At 29.0% G+C, this 20,913-nt stretch overlaps 1 protein-coding gene across 1 annotated transcript; it reads left to right on the top strand.

The window, feature by feature from the left end:
- Positions 1-2,785: 2,785 nt before the first annotated feature.
- On the top strand, positions 2,786-20,864 carry LOC111628146 (carnitine O-palmitoyltransferase 1, liver isoform-like). The gene is made up of 20 exons (XM_023371883.1): positions 2,786-3,123; positions 3,200-3,301; positions 3,404-3,541; positions 6,672-6,749; positions 9,870-9,977; positions 10,081-10,165; positions 13,798-13,912; positions 14,270-14,350; positions 14,670-14,745; positions 18,445-18,492; positions 18,573-18,680; positions 18,755-18,780; positions 18,848-18,913; positions 18,995-19,079; positions 19,160-19,324; positions 19,404-19,538; positions 19,623-19,811; positions 19,890-19,967; positions 20,045-20,137; positions 20,204-20,864. Exons 1-20 carry the CDS (start codon positions 2,968-2,970, stop codon positions 20,273-20,275), a joined length of 2,004 nt encoding a protein of 667 aa, XP_023227651.1. The 5' UTR covers positions 2,786-2,967; the 3' UTR covers positions 20,276-20,864.
- The last annotated feature ends 49 nt before the right edge of the window (positions 20,865-20,913 follow it).

Genomic DNA, 20,913 nt, shown 5'->3' on the forward strand with positions numbered 1-20,913 from the left:
TCGAATGCAGCGTTGTGTCAAAATTTCAAAGGAATCGGTAGGAACAAACGAACATTACATTTTTATTTATATAGATAGATAGAAGATGATCTGCTTTAGTTCATTTTCACAGAAAAGCATAATGCCTCACAGAAAAGCAAACTTAGGGCGTCGTACTCGTAGCGCCATCTGTTGGACATAAAAGCCTTAACCTAGATTATATATTTTAATTTATATGAATGTTTAACGGAATAATATACAGCCCATGTCCACCCTGAGGTTCCATTCTAAATATTGGTGAAAGAATTTTTGAAATCGGATGAGTAGTTTTGGAGATTACATGCTGCAAACAAACTTACATACATACATACTTACATACTTACAAACATTACCTCTTTATAATATTAGTATAGATAATAATGAAAATATATTTGTTCGATATGATAGAAGCAATATAGATAAACAAAACTCGCATTTTAGTTCACTGAATTAGATTTTGTTGGATTTAGTATTATTTTCTCCCCCTAGACTCTTTACACCTTCTGGGCACTAAGTGGGCCATTTTTTCAAGTCCATTGTGGATTTGACCAGGTCCACAATGATGTGTCTAGGAACAGGGTCTGACATACCATCCCTGAAAAACTCTTCACTTGCCCAGATTTGATGGATTCCCCAGAGCAACAGGCTAATGCCTTACCACCTCAGCTAGCAGATTTAGTATTGTATATTGATTAAATTCAGACCAATTCTGCAATTTTTTGTTTGCTGATGGCATTATAAATTAAATATGTATATATTAGCAGCCATTTTGAGTAGAGGTAACAGGGACAAAGTCTAAAAAATAAGTACTTTCAGACTTGCAGGTGTGTAGAATTTTGTTTTCTAGAAATAAGTATTTATTTCATTAAAAATCCTATTTGAATTCAATATTGTTTGACTTTCCACAATATTTTGGAAGAGTTTTCTTCTGCATTAATTTTCTAATAACTATTCTTATACAAAGTTTATTAATGAAATTTTCATCTCAGAAGAGCAGTTGAAATAATATAGTCATGAAACTATTAGTTGAAAGAGCAAAAAAGTATATATTCTCTTTCAGAATTTTTCTCAGGAAGAAAGGATAGTCAAAAAAGCATAGAATATGAGATTTATCTGAGAAGTACTTGGTAGTGAATGCATGAACCAAACTCAAATGTACAAGTAGCATAAATATTTTAAAGAGAGAGAAATATTGATCAATACAGAGTCATTTCTCCTCCCTCTATTAAATCTTTTTGGTCTCACTACCACTTATTTTCACTACCTCCAGACAGCACTTTTTATGAGAGGTAACAAAACCAAAAAGATAAGATTAATGGAAGGAGAAATAGATGCATGACAACATTATCAGCATATATTAGTTTATATATTTCATTAAAATAATTGAGACAACACTTGCTACACAATTTTCCAGATGTGCTGATCATCTGTTGATATTGTTAGTTGTATTAACCCTGTAACATGGCCAAAATGACCCTTAACCAATCAACCAACCATTGGTAGTTTTCCAATTAAGGTCAGCTTTGATTGACATTTGTCTCTCTCTAAAATGTTTGTGCCACATGTACATTTGAGTTTGGCTCACATATTTGCTTGCACTAACATCTCAAATGTCTTTGTAAAAGTTTTATTTAATTTAATACAAACTTTATATATGCACACACTATTCATGGAAATTGGAAATGTACAACAGCAGAACTATCATATACATCTTTAGCCTATGCAGACTAAACAAAACAACATGACATTATTCAGGAAGGTAGGTGGTACATTGGACATTCCATGCTTTTGTGCTAGCACATTATTTTAATAGAATATATGGATATGAATATGAAGTATAATGAGTTGCTTAAATTTCTTGGCAACAGCTGTTATAAAATGGCAAAAAGTATAATTTTGAGAGTAGGGATGGGTTTTATAAAAAATTGTAAATGCTAATAACAAGTAAAATCATCAAGTCCGGCCCTACTAGAGATACACAATTCCCTTTATCTCCCCACCCCTCAACCTTTAACCACCAAAATTTAATAGCGTCAATCCCAGTAATAAACAAACCTCCCTGCAAACTTTCAGAAAATTTTGACAAAATGCACAGGAGTTAAGTTTCAAAGAGGGTGAACAAAATTGTGCCCCCCAACACACACACTAACATCCATACATACAGAAATTACCCCTGAATTTTTTAGCATTTCTTGATGTTTCAAGATGTCCTGAGTCCAAAAATGTAAAAATCTGGGGGGTCCTTTTTTGACCAATTGCCACTTTTCCACAGTCATATATAACAGCCAGGAAAGTAAAAATTAATTACCATCTTTTCAAGTGTATAAATTACAATGATATATAATTCAGAAAATTGGTAGAACAAAAATAAAATCTTTGAGTAAACCATCTTACCTATATACCCATACCTATAGGAACAACCATTGCTTCATAGGTAGGCATTTATGATTAAAATTTAAAATTATCATATAACCCATCTCTCTGTGTAACTCACATATCTTTCAAATTCTCCTTTAAACACAGATAACCTAAATGTTATGCATATTTTAAAAAAGACATTCTAATGAATCACAAATGATGGATGCTTTTTAAAGTAAAAATGATAAACAGATGAAGAAAATATTTTAATTAGTGAAGATCTTGCACTAAAAATTATAAGAGTAATTTGTAAGTTTTTTATATAGAAGTACTTGTTGGAGATTTATAAATGTCTAAATTATGTAAAACAATTTTATAATTAATTATTATTAATGTATATACTCCATTATCAAATCAATTATTTATTAATGCATTAGGGAGTTTTCTGTTACAGGGGGTTTACATAACATTTACATGTATTTATTAATTTAACGACAGAACTCAAGTTATTTTTTAATGTCTTTTTAACATTATATACTTCGTTATTTATGAATATTTATTTATTTTTCTAGAGAGAATCTTGCACCTAAAATGGCTTTTCTCATCTCTTGCTTAATTACAAGTTTTATTACATGGATCTTTTTGATATTGTTATTTCGTTATACTCTGAAAACGCTTTTTATGTATAAAGGATGGATGTATGAGCCTCGTAAAGGACCTATATCATTAAAATCTAAATTATGGATAGTAAGTATAAAAAATTTTTTGTATGTGATTTAATTGGAATTGTAAAAGAATTAAACATATATGTCAAAATGTATAGGCTTTAGTTAAAGCTTTGGAAGGACGAAATCCACTTTTACATAGTTATCAAGCATCTCTTCCACATCTTCCATTGCCATCATTAGATGATACGATGAATCGGGTAAGTTAAATAGGTTAATAATTTGTATAATTAAGGTAAAAGGATAATAATTTATATTTAAATGTATAATTCATGTGCAAATAAACAATGATTTTTTTCCAGTATTTAAAAAGTGTTAGACCTTTATTAGATGATAAGAAATATGAGAGAATGGAGAAATTAACAGAAGAATTCAAAAATGGAATTGGAAGAAAACTTCAAAGATACTTATGGTTGAAGTCATGGTGGTCTTCCAATTATGTAAGTTTTTAATAATTCATGATTTGTTTCTTAAACACTATGTAGTGTAATTAATCGATCACTTGGCATTCCTTCATCTTTTTATTTCCAATTCAGTTGATATGCATTTTTTATACATGTTTCAGGCTCAAATTGCCCCTCTAACATACGTGAAGGTATGTTAATAGTGTGTATAAAAAATTAATATCAATTAACATGTTGTAATAATCAGTATTGTAATTGCAGTTCTATAAAAAAATCCTATTGTTTATAGACAAAAATAATAAGTCATATACCTATTGTGTACATATGTAATAGTCTGGTTTAAAAGATTGTGATCAAGAGGTATGTTTTTTTAAATATTTTTACCAGTTATATGTGTTTGTTGGCCTTTTGTGAACTATGTACATTTTTATAACTTTTTAGTTGACTGAAGGGGGGACAATTTGAGCCCAAAATGTGTATATAAAAAAAGTGTATCAACTGAATTGGAAATAGAGATGAAGGAATGCCAAGTGATTGATTAATTATACTACAAAGTGTTTAAGAAACAAATAAGATTAACGATATGATTTCAGATTAGTAAAAATAATTCATTAATCAAAAATCTAGAAATGAGATTATATCAGCATCATGATTAAGTTAATTTGTTAATGATAAAATAACAGTATTAATATTTTTCTCAAATTATGTCTGTTGGCATATAATTTGGCATAAAGTTAGTTTAATTATGGTATTTTATATAATTTGGCTTAATTTTAAAAATTTCTTCAGAATCTTCTGGAAGAAATCTTAATAGTTAAACTTTTAATGTTCTGGTGACTAAAAAATATTTTAAAACAAGACATTATTATATAAAAATAAATTTTCCTGTTATTAATCCACAATTGTAACAATTCCCTTTATCTCCCCACCCCTCAACCTTTAACCACCAAAATTTAATAGCGTCAATCCCAGTAATAAACAAACCTCCCTGCAAACTTTCAGAAAATTTTGACAAAATGCACAGGAGTTAAGTTTCAAAGAGGGTGAACAAAATTGTGCCTCCCAACACACACACTAACATCCATACATACAGAAATTACCCCTGAATTTTTTAGCATTTCTTGATGTTTCAAGATGTCCTGAGTCCAAAAATGTAAAAATCTGGGGGGTCCTTTTTTGACCAATTGCCACTTTTCCACAGTCATATATAACAGCCAGGAAAGTAAAAATTAATTACCATCTTTTCAAGTGTATAAATTACAATGATATATAATTCAGAAAATTGGTAGAACAAAAATAAAATCTTTGAGTAAACCATCTTACCTATATACCCATACCTATAGGAACAACCATTGCTTCATAGGTAGGCATTTATGATTAAAATTTAAAATTATCATATAACCCATCTCTCTGTGTAACTCACATATCTTTCAAATTCTCCTTTAAACACAGATAACCTAAATGTTATGCATATTTTAAAAAAGACATTCTAATGAATCACAAATGATGGATGCTTTTTAAAGTAAAAATGATAAACAGATGAAGAAAATATTTTAATTAGTGAAGATCTTGCACTAAAAATTATAAGAGTAATTTGTAAGTTTTTTATATAGAAGTACTTGTTGGAGATTTATAAATGTCTAAATTATGTAAAACAATTTTATAATTAATTATTATTAATGTATATACTCCATTATCAAATCAATTATTTATTAATGCATTAGGGAGTTTTCTGTTACAGGGGGTTTACATAACATTTACATGTATTTATTAATTTAACGACAGAACTCAAGTTATTTTTTAATGTCTTTTTAACATTATATACTTCGTTATTTATGAATATTTATTTATTTTTCTAGAGAGAATCTTGCACCTAAAATGGCTTTTCTCATCTCTTGCTTAATTACAAGTTTTATTACATGGATCTTTTTGATATTGTTATTTCGTTATACTCTGAAAACGCTTTTTATGTATAAAGGATGGATGTATGAGCCTCGTAAAGNCCTCAAATTGAGAGCATAAAGGATAATTGTGAGGGGCTTGGAAAGAGTTTTAATTACATTTCAAAATTCTTCCAAGCTATTTATCAATACCAGATTATCAAGAATACCTTTTCTAAGCATTTTTAAAATTGCAAAATATATTAAGATTTAAATTTGATGATTGATACTAAGAGGGTTTAGCCTGATCCCCTTTGGAAGTTTATCCCTGGCATTATGTGAATTTCTCCTCTGTTTCATTCTATAATAATTCTTTGCATAAACAATTAATATCAGTTTTAAAATTTTTACTTAGAACTTTTTAAAATACAAATATAAAAGTTATCCAGGCAATTTTAAGTTTCAAAAAGATTTGCATCTGTCAGTAAAAGAAGTAAATGTTGTCTGTATTAATTGTCAGAGCATTAAAATAAAAAAAGATATATAGTATGATCACAATTTATAAGTCTTATTTCAAGTGATTTTAAAACAATAAAATCCTATAACGCAAAAGAATGATAAATAAATTTTATTACACTTGTACAAATTAAAATTAATGCACTGTACATGTAAACATGACATTTGAAAAATTCAGTGAATGGTATTTGTGTATTATTTATATTTCTATACAAATATCTTTGACTCAATTTTTTAGAGTTATGTATAAGTTGCATAAGTGTATATTTGAACACTACTTGTAAGTTTTCATTACAAACTTTGACTTTACACTTGATTTAAATTGAAAAAAAATTGTTTAAGTTGGTAATTATATGTTTAAAGATGAATCTCCTAGAATTTTAATATATTCTATGTTATATGACTTTTCATTTATGCATGCTTTTCCAAATAGAACTCTTCAGACTTTGCAAAAATTTATTTTTTTTAGGTACAAAATTCCCTGAAGGTACATGCATTTATCTGAATTATCTCAGGTACCCGAATAACAAAGATATGTGTATACATGTATGAAAATTGCCTCCATTTTCAGCACTACTAATTATTAATCATACTTCCAACTTGTACTAAGATACTTTTAGGTCAAATTCTGTATTTGATCATTTAATGATTAGCTTAATTATAGCTTAAGTATGATCAATTAGTAGGTGTTTGGATAATAAAGAAATTATTAAAATAAAACGCAATTTTCTATCAAGCAGAATTACAATTACAAATTTCAACTATTTCAGGTTTCTGATTGGTGGGAAGAATATGTATATTTACGAGGACGCTCTCCTCTTATGGTCAATAGCAATTTTTATGGAATTGTAAGTTTTAAAATCTTAATAAAAATTACTTTTCAATGTTTATAGTAACGAAATATATACTTAACATCTTATAGTGTATGTTTAAATTTCTTTTGTATTTATGAATTCTGTTGTCATTGAATAAGCTTACTTCAGAATGATTTTGTAAGAAAAAAATTGTATTTTCTTGAAGTATTACTAATTTATTTTAAATAATTTTGTTGAAACTAAAGATAATCTCAATAGTTTTCTGCAATCCATGTTTTTAGAATGATTGTTGAAAATTAAAATTTTATTATTATTATTTTTTGATGGACATACAAATTTTTAGCAGATAAAAATGTATAATAAATTTCATTTCTGATCTGGCTGTTTTAGATTCAATACATGAAATGTCAATGTCAAATTTATGTATATATGTTTGTTTGTCTTTGTATATATAAATTTTGATATTGAAATATTATCAACTAATGATATAAAATATAATTACAGTAATATCCCGAACTTACGCGATAGGTGGGACCGAGTGATAACTGCATAAGTCGGGGTATAATTTTGTAATTTGTGTAAAATCCAAGTCGGATGTATGTAAGCTAATAAGTCGTTAATCTTATCTAGTCTTTTGATTCATTCACGGTTACAAGAAATCATCACTAGAGTCTCTCAAGTTTCCGTAGATATAACAAACACAGAAATAGCTACAATTTATTTTGTGTTATTTATGTGTTGATTCTGCGTGACATGTCCGAACATGTAAGCTGAACAATAGTGTCACGGGGAGTGAGTAATCAAGAGTTGCGTGGCGCTCAAACAAAAGATGAATCAACGAGATTTGAAAATCACATAACTCCGGGTTCGCATAAGTCAGGGTAGCATAAGTCGAGGTATTACTGTAATTAAAAGTCATTTCATTGAATTTACATATAGAAATAATACAAAGACTATTTTTTAAATAAGGTCCGTTTTTTAATAAGAAGAAAAATACTGTAAATATCATTAAAATATATTTTTTCCCACATTCTACATACTTTTTTCTGCTTTTGTACATAATTTCCATTTTTGTTCAAACATTGTCATACCACTGAACAATTTTTTGAATTCCGACTTCAAAGAAATCTAGTGCCTGTGAAAAAGCCAAATTCATGACTGACATTTTGTTGTCGTTGAACTGTTGACCACCAAAAACTCCTTTAAGTATCGAAACAAGTGAAAATCACTGGATGCAAGGTCTGGACTGTAAGGTGGATGATCCAGTTATTTCCATCCAAAAGAACTGATTAGACCTTGTGTTTGTGCAGAAACATATGGCCTTGCATTGTCATGGAGCAACATCATACCGGAAGACAGTAGACCATGCCGCTTGTTTTGTATGGCACACCAGAATTTTCTCAAGGTTACACAATATACATCAGAATTGATTGTTGTGCCTCTCGGCATAAAATCCATTAACAAAATCCCTTTCCTGTCCAAAAGACAGTTGCCATAATTTTTCGTACTGAAATGGACTGTTTGGATTTGGTTGGCGAAGATGCGTGTTCTCATTTCATTGACTGTTGCTTGAACTGAGGAGTCATGTGAGATACCCAAGTCTCATCTCCTGTAATGATGTAGTCCAACAATTCATCTCCTTCCTGATCATATTGAGTCAAAAAACAATAAAGCACTGCCCAATCTTTTTGTTTTGTGATCATCAGAAAGCAGTCTTGGAACCCACCGAGAACACAATTTTCAATAATTCAATTTCTCCGAAACAATGGTATACAAGACTGATCTGAAACCTGTGGAAATTCAATTGATAACATTGAAATTGTGAATCGTCGGACCTCTTGAACTTTGTCATCCACATCACAAACCAAATCTTCAGAAATCAGAGGTCGGCCAGGGTTAATGTGCATGACTCATCATGGACATTAACCCACCCATCCTTAAACATACTCACCCACTTTCGAACTTTACTGTCACTCATAGCATTATCACCCTAAACTTCACAAATCTGACAGTGAATATCCGCTGCTGCCAAGTTTCTTGCACTCAAGAACTGAATAACAGATCATATCTCAGTCGGTGGGTGACTCAATTTTCTTAAACATTATAAACTTTTATAGCTCAGCACACAGACAGACGATATCGCTGCAAATGGTGTCTAAATGCACGCTAAGCATGCTCGGAGCAGACGCACATACGCACTGCTGCGATCACACGTTATTCTCACTCTCATTCACAAACACACCTTATTTAAAAAATAGCCCTCATACATTATAATGCTTAGAAAGAGTATTATTATATAAATACTTATTTTTATTATTAAATTTGAGAAGTCCAGTACATTATTCAGAAACTAGTCTATATACCTATCAAAAATGATAGTTTATTCTATATGCTTTTCTAAACATTTCAATATCACATGAAAAATTAAAAAAAAAACTGAAAATATTCATAAAAAGTTGAATACTGATAAAAAAAAATTACTTTATTATTGCCATTTTATGACATTTAAAAAATGAAATTTTGATTAAATTTCAGAACAAAAACTGATCCTACCATTTTTGTATAAGATGAATCATTATTCCTCTTGGAATATACAAATAACAACAGTTTTTTCTACTTAGGAGCTAGTAGTGTTTTTCTATTAAAGTTTGTTTTAACCATTTACTAACCTTTAACATGCAGTCTTTTTTTATTAACATAATCTAATGTTTTCGATCACATTAATTGATCTTTGTCAGGATTGAATGAACAATTTTTGAATTTATCAATGTTAAAATAAACTTTCAAAAAATTTATTGATAAATTTTTTGAAAGTTTATTTTAGCATTGCTTCACCATCATGATCTTCAAACAGTATTTTTCTATCTTTGATATTTAATAATAATCAATTTCAGTGAAAATATATAGATTAATTAGTTATTGAAAGGAAATTCAATCAATTGCATTGTTTATATTTAATTTAACTTAAAATAGTTTTTTAAAAGTAATGACATGATTAAGGTTTTGAGTTAAGTAATTGTTAATTTTAAATTATTGTAAAATAGTAATATTTGAGCAAGTTTTCACTCATTAGTTCTTAATAGATAATTGAAAGTATTCAAATTAATAGTATTAATAATAATTTAAAAACTGTACAACTGATATAATATTTAGGATGCTCTATTTGTCCATCCAACAAATAATCAAGCTGCTCGTGCAGCAAACTTGATTCATGCCGCTTTCTTATTCAGGAGGAGCATATCGTCACAACAGTTACGTCCAGTATGTATGCTAATGTTTTACAAAAATATTGTAATTTTATTAAATATCATATATAGTATTGTAATTATTTATTATATATGATCATGCGATATCTATTTTTCAGATATTAGTACAACACATTGTGCCTCTCTGTTCTTGGCAGTATGAAAGAGTGTTTAATACTGTTCGCCTACCTGGTATTGAAACAGGTAAGGATTCTAATTAAATAAAAACATTTTGGAATAATAAATTTGATTGATCATATACATTTTTTTAAAAAAATTTTGTTTATTGTTATAACTATTAAATTTCTTAAATATAAGTTTTAGAAAATAATTGAGTTTTTTTTTAAATGAATAGATTTTAATAATGTAAAAGAAATATTGTGTAAGTTGAAAATATTCTAATACTTTTACAAAATTGAAAAATTGGCTAACAAAGATTAAAATGTCTTCATTTAAATTATCAATACAGTTACAATATATCCTTGCTTTATGTTAGGATTATATTCCTGAATTTCCTGGTGTAATTAGCATAAATGAAAGACAAGTTATATTTTAATGGAATGATTTCAAATGTATAAAAATTGACTCTCTCTTAAAAATAATACTAAATATCTGTATGCATTAAACATAATGTCTATTTATTTATACATTACTGCAGAGTATATTTTGAATAATTGATAGATACAAGTGCATTTCAATTTGTGATTCAGTTGTTTGAATGGAACTTCATTATAAATTGAGAAGAGTCCATATAAATTTTATATACATTCAAATATTATTTATTTCTGTATATTTAATTCTATCCTTAGAAATGTTTTTCAGAATTATTATTTTGTCTGTAAACATATCATTATCATCTCAATAAAAACTTTTATTAAATATATCACTTAAATAAATGCCCAAAAATATTGTATACTATTACTTATCAATTTGAAGGAAGGTTCAAATAAAATTAAAATAGTTAAGAAAAATTTTATTAGTTTCAGATAAAGAATGCATTTGATAATTATTCTATGTAAAATTAGTTTTTAATGAAAATTAAATATTCAAACTCATTATAGAAAAAAGTGTTCAGATGAATCTGGATTATAATCTTTAAAAATAATACTTTATACTAATTAATACAGAACTCCATAGGTTATTAAAATATTTTCAACATTACAACAGAGGATAATTATAGAAACAATTAGGCATAAATTTATCTTTATGTAACTGTACTTTTTCTCATAATGTGGGTCTCACAAGCTGCAGTTTGGCTGTGGTGGCTATATTAACCTCTAATGAACAAGAGAGGAGCATAAGTTATAATAAAATGTGTTATTTAAAACATTGTCTGACTTTTTGTATTATCCAAAATAGTTAAGCTCTGAATTTATTAATGATGATTAGTAATTTAATTCATTACTTATGATAAGATATGCAATGTCTTAAATTCTATTAAATAAATGCCTCAACCTTAAATTGGCCTTGCAGATATGTGAAATATCTGTTACAAACATTTTTGATCTACTTCTAAGACCATCCTCATTTATCTACAAAGCCAGTTTTAAGGTTGGGCATTTATTTTAACTTTTTGCCTTCCTATTAGAAGATTAATTTAAATTCAATTATTAATAAATTTTATTTTACTTATATTTGAGAAATTTCAATATAATTTTTTGAATTTATATATTGTGTTTTGTTTATTTTATAAATTATATGAAAAAGATCTTTATAGTTGAATAATCAAAATCTTTTTTTAAAAAAACAGTTATTATGAAATGAAATATAATTCAAGCACAGTATTTAGGTAATATATGATAATTCAAAAATGATACAGTGTAACATATACAATAAGCTTTCAACATTACATTTAATAATGATTCTCTTTATCAAGAGTTTTTCAATAAATAACTAAATTATTTAATTATCACCATGTTGATGTAAAAACAGAAATTAAATATGAATACATGAAAATACCAATATACTAACATTTTCTTATACTTTTAGAATAATATCAATGTATATTTTGCTTTCCTTTGGTGATTATACTTCATATTTCAAGTTGTTATTGATTCTTTTAAATTGAGTTGCTTGAAATTAAAACAAAAAATATAGAAGAAACTTATTAAAATATTAAAATAAAACAAGTGCTTTTAACCTATCTCATCTCATAACTTGTTCTAAAATTAGATGAATAATTTGCATTCTGCAAAATAGAACAAACAATTTACATCCAACATAGAAAATGGAAGTTTTGTGCTTTAATTTGATATATTCTATTTAAAATGTACTTGTAAGTGTTATAGATTTACATTTCATTTACTAGTTGATAAAAGAAATTCATTCCAAATTTAATTTTTCTTAATGATGTAATGAAAATTATTCAATGAAGTTATTAAGAATGTTTTAGTTCACTTTGAGATCAATTTCAATTATTTAACTTCAATTAAATTTTATATTAACAAGGAATATCAATAACAAAACAACATGAACATACAATGTAAATGGTCTTGACTAAAGTATTTCATTATTAATAGATACACCCACATTAGCCTTCATTTTTCTCCTCTACAATTTTATTAACATAATAAAGAAAAAAAAAATGCTATTACATAATTCACACAGTTGAGAGTTTATTGTGTTTTGTTTTCTGAGAAAAATTTAAATAAATTACTGTTTTTAATACACTTAACATCTTTATTATTATGTTAAAAAGTGTCTTTCAATTATAATTTCTTAACATTCATATATTCCAATTATTAAATATTGTGCTTAAATGTTTAAAAAATAAAGAATGAAATTATTATGAATGTCAGTGGCATATGAAATTGTCAAGTAAATAATTTAGTTAAAAGGGAAAAAATAGAGAGAGAGGACGGTTTGTTTTACATTCAGTGGAAATCACTTTTGCATAATTTCTGATTTAAAATTGCCCTTGAAAGATTAATTGTAATAGATTATATACAAAAAAATCATTTCAAGGTTTGGGAAAAATGTTATCCTTCCTGTTACAAAGTAAACATTAATGAAAAAAAGTATAAGTGAAAAACTAAGTTGTTAATAAAGGACTTAAATATCATATAATTGCAACAGAGAAAATAAGAATAATTGAGAAACAAATTATTATAATAATAAAATACAAAATAATTAATATATATTTTTTTCACTTGCTTATTGAAGCTATTTTTTTTATTGGAGCTTATTTTTTTTATAGTGTATAAGCATGTGTATTTCTTAATTTATTTAAAAGTGTAAAGATGAGTCAAATTTTTAAAATCTAGTAGAATTATGAATATTAAAATATTGAATTGTCTTGCAAACTTGAATTGTAATTTCATTAGAGAATAACAACAAGCAGTAAAGATTTAATGTTGAGTATTGCAAAACTACCTTGACTTGATTTTTGAACTTTATGAACACTTCAACTGTTTGTTAACATCAATGAGTAATGTTAAGAAACAGTCCATTAAATTCTCTAGCATTAAATTTGTATTAAAAATTTAAAAAAATTATAGCATTTTAATCATAATTTGCAAAGTAATTATATTTATATACAGATCGGATCAGATATTGTTTTTTTTCTGTGTGATGTTAGATTTGAAATAAGATAATGAAACAAAATTATGGATTTTATTTATTATATATAGAAGAATAAAATCAATTTAAAAATGCAATAAAGTACATATTTTCACATAAAATAGTAGGAATATAAGAAGACTAAAGGAGGATAAAATCCAAAGGGAAAAATACATGGGGTTAGAAAGCAGAAATTATGCAGCTATGTGATTCTATGTACTTCTAGGTTCCTGTTTTAAAGAAATTAATCGACCACTGCATCATTTCAACTTCTTCAGACAAACTGGTCCATTTGCCCGACTCCCAGCACGTTGCAGTCTACCATGCTGGAAGATTTTTCAAGCTGCCTGTCTATTACAAGGGTCGCCTTCTGAAGCCTGCTGAAATCCAAAAGTATGTATTTATATCCTTAAATTTTTTCCTTTTAAAATTATTTGTAACTCAAATGAAAGGGTTATAATCTAGAGTTTTATTTAAAAGGATGAAAATTATATTCAGTTGATAAAAAATTTTTCCTTCTTTAACAATTGATCAATTAACTGTTATATGAATTCCTTTTTAAAAAAATCTCACTTGTTTTCTAGAAAATATATTTATTTAAAAATTAACTCATTGCGTTTTGACAAATCAATCTGCCAACAAAATTGTAACACTTATAAAATTTAAAAAATGAAAGAAGAAGAATTACCAGTCAGTATTATTTATACAAAGTATAAGTAAAATTTTAATTTGTTAGTTATATTATTTCAGACAAATTGAAAAAATAATTAGTGATACGAGTGCATCACTCCCTGGTGAAGAGCATCTTGCAGCTTTAACTGCTTCTGACAGGCAAGTTCTGATTTTTTGTTAATAATTTATTTTAGTTGAGTTTAAAAATAAAACAGTTAAAATCTGCATATCATATTGTGAATTTAATATATTATCAAATATTATGACTTTTAAATGATGTAACAGTATAATTTCAAATAGTAGAAATCTGTAAAATTGCAATAAATATTACAAATGATGACAATATGATTTGTGCAGTGAGATTATGACTAAATTAGAAACAAAAGCATCATCAGATATGCTGAATTAAACTGTTTTAATTGTATTTTTACACATTTTAAAACTTTTAATTCAATAAAACTTCAATTTTCTTTATTAGGACAACTTGGGCAAAAGCAAGAACTGAATTCTTCTATAAGGGTATTAACAAGAGTTCTCTTGATGCTATTGAAAAGGTAATATTATGTTTTATTTTGTAAAATGGTTTCTCTCAGATATTTGCAAAATGAATATATTTATCATATTGTTCTCAGTACTTATTTAAAAAATATATACACAGGTAATTCTTGGTTTTTGTGATTGAAAAATTGGGATCAACCTCACGACTATTCACAAAACATTGTGTATTCATGAATTACTTTACAATATTTCCATTACAGTACAGTATTTTGTAAAAGATGTACTTTCTGTAATATCCAATTTTTACATTTTTTTACGTAACCAAGCAAAGTACAGTAAATACTGTACTGTTAGACTTGATATGCTTGCCAGAGATTGTGAAAAACTGGTTATACTTGTATAACTGGTTGTGTGACAAAAGAATAAAGATTGCACAAAAATTTACATAGACTTGACTAACATAAGGTCAATGCTATAAAAAAGGAAGAGTAAAAATGAGTTCATCATGACTAATGGTTTCCTGAGGAGGTTAACAGCACTGCCAACCTTTTATTACATAATGGAAAAACTTTGTTTTGTGGTGAGTTTTGTAATGTGATGTACTGGTACATATCAATATTATATTTATCAACAACTTCAATTGTTAATTCCAACAGTCACAACATTACAGCAACAATGCCTCCTGTCAGATTGTACATGACAATTATGTAATTACTGTATATATTCTATGTAATGTGAGAAAGACTTGAGGATATGTAGACAGAAGATGCTGAGAACATACTGTACCAAACTGCTGCAGAATCAGATATGATGGTTACAGAAAATTTTCACAAACAGTGGAGAACAGGAAAAAGTGCTGAAGATGCTAATGACAGCATCCAAGCTTTTAAAAATAGCACTATTGATAGCTTGTGCAAGGAGTTGCAAGAATCTGACTATTCCTGCATGAATTTCAATTTTAAGTGAGCTTTGGAAACAGCCTTGCTCCCGTATGCTGAATTCTTGAAGGATACAAATAAAAAAAGTCAATGAAACAACATTAACTCAGTTTTTCTAAACTGTTGTAGCTCCTTCACAGCAATTTAGAAAATGTATCTTACTAGAGTCATTGTCATATTGTGATATTAATAGATTTGAGACAGAGTATTGTAATTAGTATTAGTATATATAAATTATCTTTCACTCCACCTAACTCCGAGCATTGGCATGTTTGAATGTGTATGTAAGGGCTTTGTTTTCAAGATATTGTTAGGTCAAAGTCATGGACCCCCCCCATTTCTTATTACAATTTTGTATTCCTCATTGCAATTAATGGAAAATGGCAAAGTTTTATCAAAATTGGTCCATCAAATTTTGAGACTGAACAGAATTCTATGTCATATATTAAAAATATTAGTGAAGCCTCTTTTATATCTAAATGACATTGTCACAATGCCAGGCTACAATTTTTAATCATATTTTTTATTTATTTAATTTAAAATATCCTCTCCACCTCAAATTAGCAGTGCCTTGCCCCTGTACATCATACTTGACTGGTACAACTCTATTGTTAAAGGAAATCTATCTAACACCTTTCGGAGGGGATTTTTGAATTAGAAATAACATGACTTCTGGTTTGCATTGGAAGTTAGTATATAATTAATTGGGACCTCCTGCCCCTAAGGTTTCCATATCTGATCTTGTTTTTCATCAATCTAACTTCAGGAAAGACAGACAGATGACAGGGGGCATTTATAGGTTTACAATTTTTTCAAATTGCAGCCCAATAAATCCTTGTTAGTTGTTATTACTTGCTTATCAGAATCATCTGCAAAAGTTTAAGTATTCCTGAGACAGCAACTTGCAAATGTCACAAGTTACCTGTATACATACATGAAACAATTCATTATTTTGAGCTCTAATTATTTTTAATTGTCTAAATAATAAAAACTGATAATATTGTACAATAGCTAACATTTCTCTTTATATATAAAATAATTTCTTTTTTAATATACACTGCTAGCCATTAAAATTGCAACACCAGGAAGGAATGATCATATGAACGTCAAAATCATATGAAAGGAAGAGGTTGGGATATGCAAATGATTAGTATTTCAGTGCATTTAGACAATGCAGGAGGGACAAACGACATTTGAAGCACTGCATAAAAGAAAAGTTGTGCAGTGGATTTCTCATTCAGAAATCGCTTTGTAAGGCCGGGGTTTCATCAGAATATCGTGTTATGCCTCGAATAAGAAAAAGAAATGCTTACCAGCAAGTGTTGGAATTCAATAGAGGCAGGATCATTTCCTATCGAGAGTGCGGATTATTGTTCTGTGATGTTGTCACTCGCACTGGTCGAAATCCAACCACTGTCATGCGAATATGGAATCGATGGTCTACTGAGGGTCTTACTGAATAGCATGAAGGATCTCAACGCCCTCCCATGACTAATGCTCAAGAGGACAGACATATTGTGAGGTCGGCCGTGCAAAACCGTACAACCACATCATGGACCATTAGTCAGGAAATGAGCTTGTTTGCAGCATGTCCAGTATCTGCTCGTACGGTGTGACGACGTTTACAGTAGCGAGGACTGTCAGCACGGCGACCATTACTTCGGCTTCCCTTGACAATGCAGCATAGAGAGAGACAGCAACTCTGGTGCGCCCAACGACAAAGCTAGATACAGGAGTGGCACAATGTCGTCTTTTCAGACGAGTCCCGGTTCTGCGTGCAGCATTCTGACGGCTGTATACATGTCTGGAGGCTCCGAGCAGACCGCTCGTCACCTGCTTGCATTTGATATTGGCTTAGAGGCCCTGCACCTAGTGTGATGATATGGGCAGCCATTGGGCATACGACACGCACATCTCTAGTTCGGATCGATGGTAATTTGAACGCAGATAGGTACATTTCTGACATCTTACGTCCAGTGGTTGTGCCCTATCTTTGAGGCCTGCAAAATGCCATCATCCAACAAGATAATGCAAGACCTCATGTTGCACGTGTTCTGACCTTCCTCGATACAGAAGATATTCAATTGTTGCCCTGGCCTGCACGGTCCTGCACAGATCTCTGATTAATTGAAAACATCTGGTCATGGGTTGCTGAGAGACTGGCCTGCCGCCCCTCTCCTGCTAATACAGTTGATGAAGCGTGGCATAGACTTGAAGCAGCTTGGAATGAGTTGTCCGTTTCTGTCATCCAAGCCCAGTTCAACTCCATGCTTAAACGGATAAGGGCGGTTTTAGCCGCCGGGGGTGGCAACTGTGTCTACTAATTTCGCACCCCTGTAAATCCCCAAACTTTTGCAAATTTAATCATTTTGTCTTTATGCCATACTGTTTATGTACAATAAATATCTTTTTTTTTATTTGCTTTCCTTCTTGGTGTTGCAATTTTAATGGCCAGCAGTGTATATGACTTTATGCTCTAGGAACTGCACACTGCACAAGGATATCCTTTAACCTCTATTAACTTTTGATTGAATAATTTTCTATTCTACTACTAATTATAAAATATTAAGTTCTCAGTTTAATGTAGCAAAAAATTGTGGAAATTTTCTCTTTTAAGTGAAATGTTTTCTGAATAAATTTCATAATTCAGTAATAAATCATGAAATATTTTTAAGTGTTGATGCATGTAACCAAGCACATTTATCAAAAAATTTTCTTAATTGACAGAGCAAAAATAAAAATAGTAATCACTTTTATATGCAAGAGGGAGAAAATTAATAATTTTCAATTGCTAATATTTTTACATTTTTCTTACAGGCAGCATTTTTTGTTGCTTTAGACGAGGATGAATATGAATATGATCCTGTAAGTTAAATAATTAATCAAATACTTTTCTGTTGAAATATCATGTCACAATTAAATAAAGATGATTATATTATTTTCAGGAGGATTCCACAAAATTGGACAGATTTGGTCGATCTATGCTCCACGGTAAAGGATACGATAGATGGTTTGACAAATCATTTACTATAATTATAGGAAAAAATGCAAGAGTAAGTTGTTATTCTGAAATTTATAGGAAACTTATTACATTTTCTTACCTAATTCTATCAAATTATACTTTTAGGTAGGTTTGAATGCAGAACATTCTTGGTAGGTATCAAATGCTTTCTGAATATTTTGTACTTTTTAGAATTCTAAAATAATTTATTTATTAAAGGGCCGACGCTCCGATAATGTCTCATATGTGGGAATATTGTCTTGCACACGATTTTATTTATCTTGGGTAAGTAAGTTTGCTTGTACATAACATAAACATGTGCACATTATTTGATGTAATTTTGTTTTATAATTTGTTTTTCTAAAGATATACAGATGAAGGAAACACTAGAGGTAGAAGTGAAAATAATCTTCCTCCTCCTATTCGTCTTAAATGGGATTTAACACCTGAGGTTACTTTTCAAGATCAAAAATTTACTTTTGATTTTTTTGCATTTTTACAAAATATAAAAATTTATTAATCCTTTTACAGTGCATTCAAGTAATCAATATGTCAGTTGTAGCATCCCAAGAACTGTTAAAAGATGTCGATCTGAAACTTTATGTACATAACAGTTATGGAAAAGGTTTCATGAAAAAATGTAGAGTCAGTCCAGATGCATACATACAAATGGCTCTGCAGTTAGCTTATTTTCGAGTAAGAGACCATTTTGTAGTAAATTTTCTTGTAGTTAGTCCTTTCGAATGTAATTTTCACGTTCAGTTTTTGACCACAGGATGCAGGAAAATTTAATCTCACATATGAAGCTTCCATGACTCGCTTGTTTAGAGAAGGAAGAACAGAAACTGTGCGTCCAGTAACTTCAGAGTCTTGCACTTGGGTGAAGGCAATGTTGGATCCAGACTGCCCGGTATGAAAATTATCATCTTTTTATTTAATTCTGTAACTATCTATAACTAATTAATGTATTTTTCATTTTTCTATTGAATTGAAGATAAAGAAAAAGCAAGAGCTGTTAACAATTGCTTGCGATACTCATCAGAAGGGTTATCAAGATGCAATGTGTGGTAAAGGAATCGACCGTCATTTATTTTGCTTATACGTCGTATCTAAATATCTAGAAGTTGATTCGCCATTCTTAAAAGAGGTTCTAAGTGAACCTTGGCGTCTCTCAACAAGTCAGGTAAATTTTAAATTAATTAATTAAATTTCAGATACTGTGTACTTGAAAATTACTTCATATGATTCAATAATACGTTAGACTCCACATGGGCAGACAGAGCTGATGGATGTCATCAGAAATCCTGAATACATATCTGCCGGAGGTGGATTTGGACCGGTAAACAATTTTAAAATTTTATAGTTTTCTGTTTGCTCATTGTATTAATAATAATAACAAATAAATATATAAATTAGGTTGCAGATGATGGATATGGTGTTTCATACATTATTGCAGGAGAGGATATAATATTTTTTCATATATCGAGCAAGAAAGCTTCCCCCGAAACAGTTAGTAAAATGTTGTTGTTCTTAACATTTCTTTTTAAAAAACTGACACTGAACTGTATATTTTAGGATTCGCACAGATTCGGAAGACAAATCGAGAGATCTTTGGCAGACATGAAACAGCTTTTCGAAAAGAAATAATCCAATCAATGCACTTCCCACACTTAATTTTATCAAACTGTTATGTTTTTAATGTTTTCCAGTTGTTGCCACTTAGACTCGATCTTAAAAAGTTATCCAGTATAAAAACAGCTATTTCAATTTATAATCGAGGACCAGAATATTGAAGAATGCATTTGAGTTCTGCCAAGCTAGAAAATTGGACAGACGGGTATGAAAAGGATAAGTCAGCAAATATCAATGCAATTCATTCTCAGAGGATAAGCCGACGAGAGGTCGTGCTGCAATAAAATCAATGCAATTTTATTATTTTACTTTCAGACGTCATTGACCTTTTTGTCACTCTAGATTTTTTAAAACAAATTGTGATTATTATTTTTTTTTATCATCATCGATTTACAGAAAATAAATATTCATAGCCATTATAAAAAAACAATTGTTTTTAATTTAATATAAAATTACATAAATACATCCTTCCTTTTGTTATTTGTGTGTTGTTTAACCCCTAAGTAAAAGGAAGTATGAATTGTAGTCGGTATTTAACCCTGTATATCCTTAATCCTGTTGTTAATTTGAGAAAAAATTTAATAAAGGTTTATTTAAAATTACATTTAGAAATTGCTCAAGTTTTTGTTTCATTTTATTTCAAAAGTTGAGAA

The sequence above is a fragment of the Centruroides sculpturatus genome, unplaced genomic scaffold (genome assembly GCF_000671375.1).
Source record: "Centruroides sculpturatus isolate CEXI.00-Female unplaced genomic scaffold, Cexi_2.0 scaffold447, whole genome shotgun sequence".
Taxonomy (NCBI): domain Eukaryota; kingdom Metazoa; phylum Arthropoda; class Arachnida; order Scorpiones; family Buthidae; genus Centruroides; species Centruroides sculpturatus.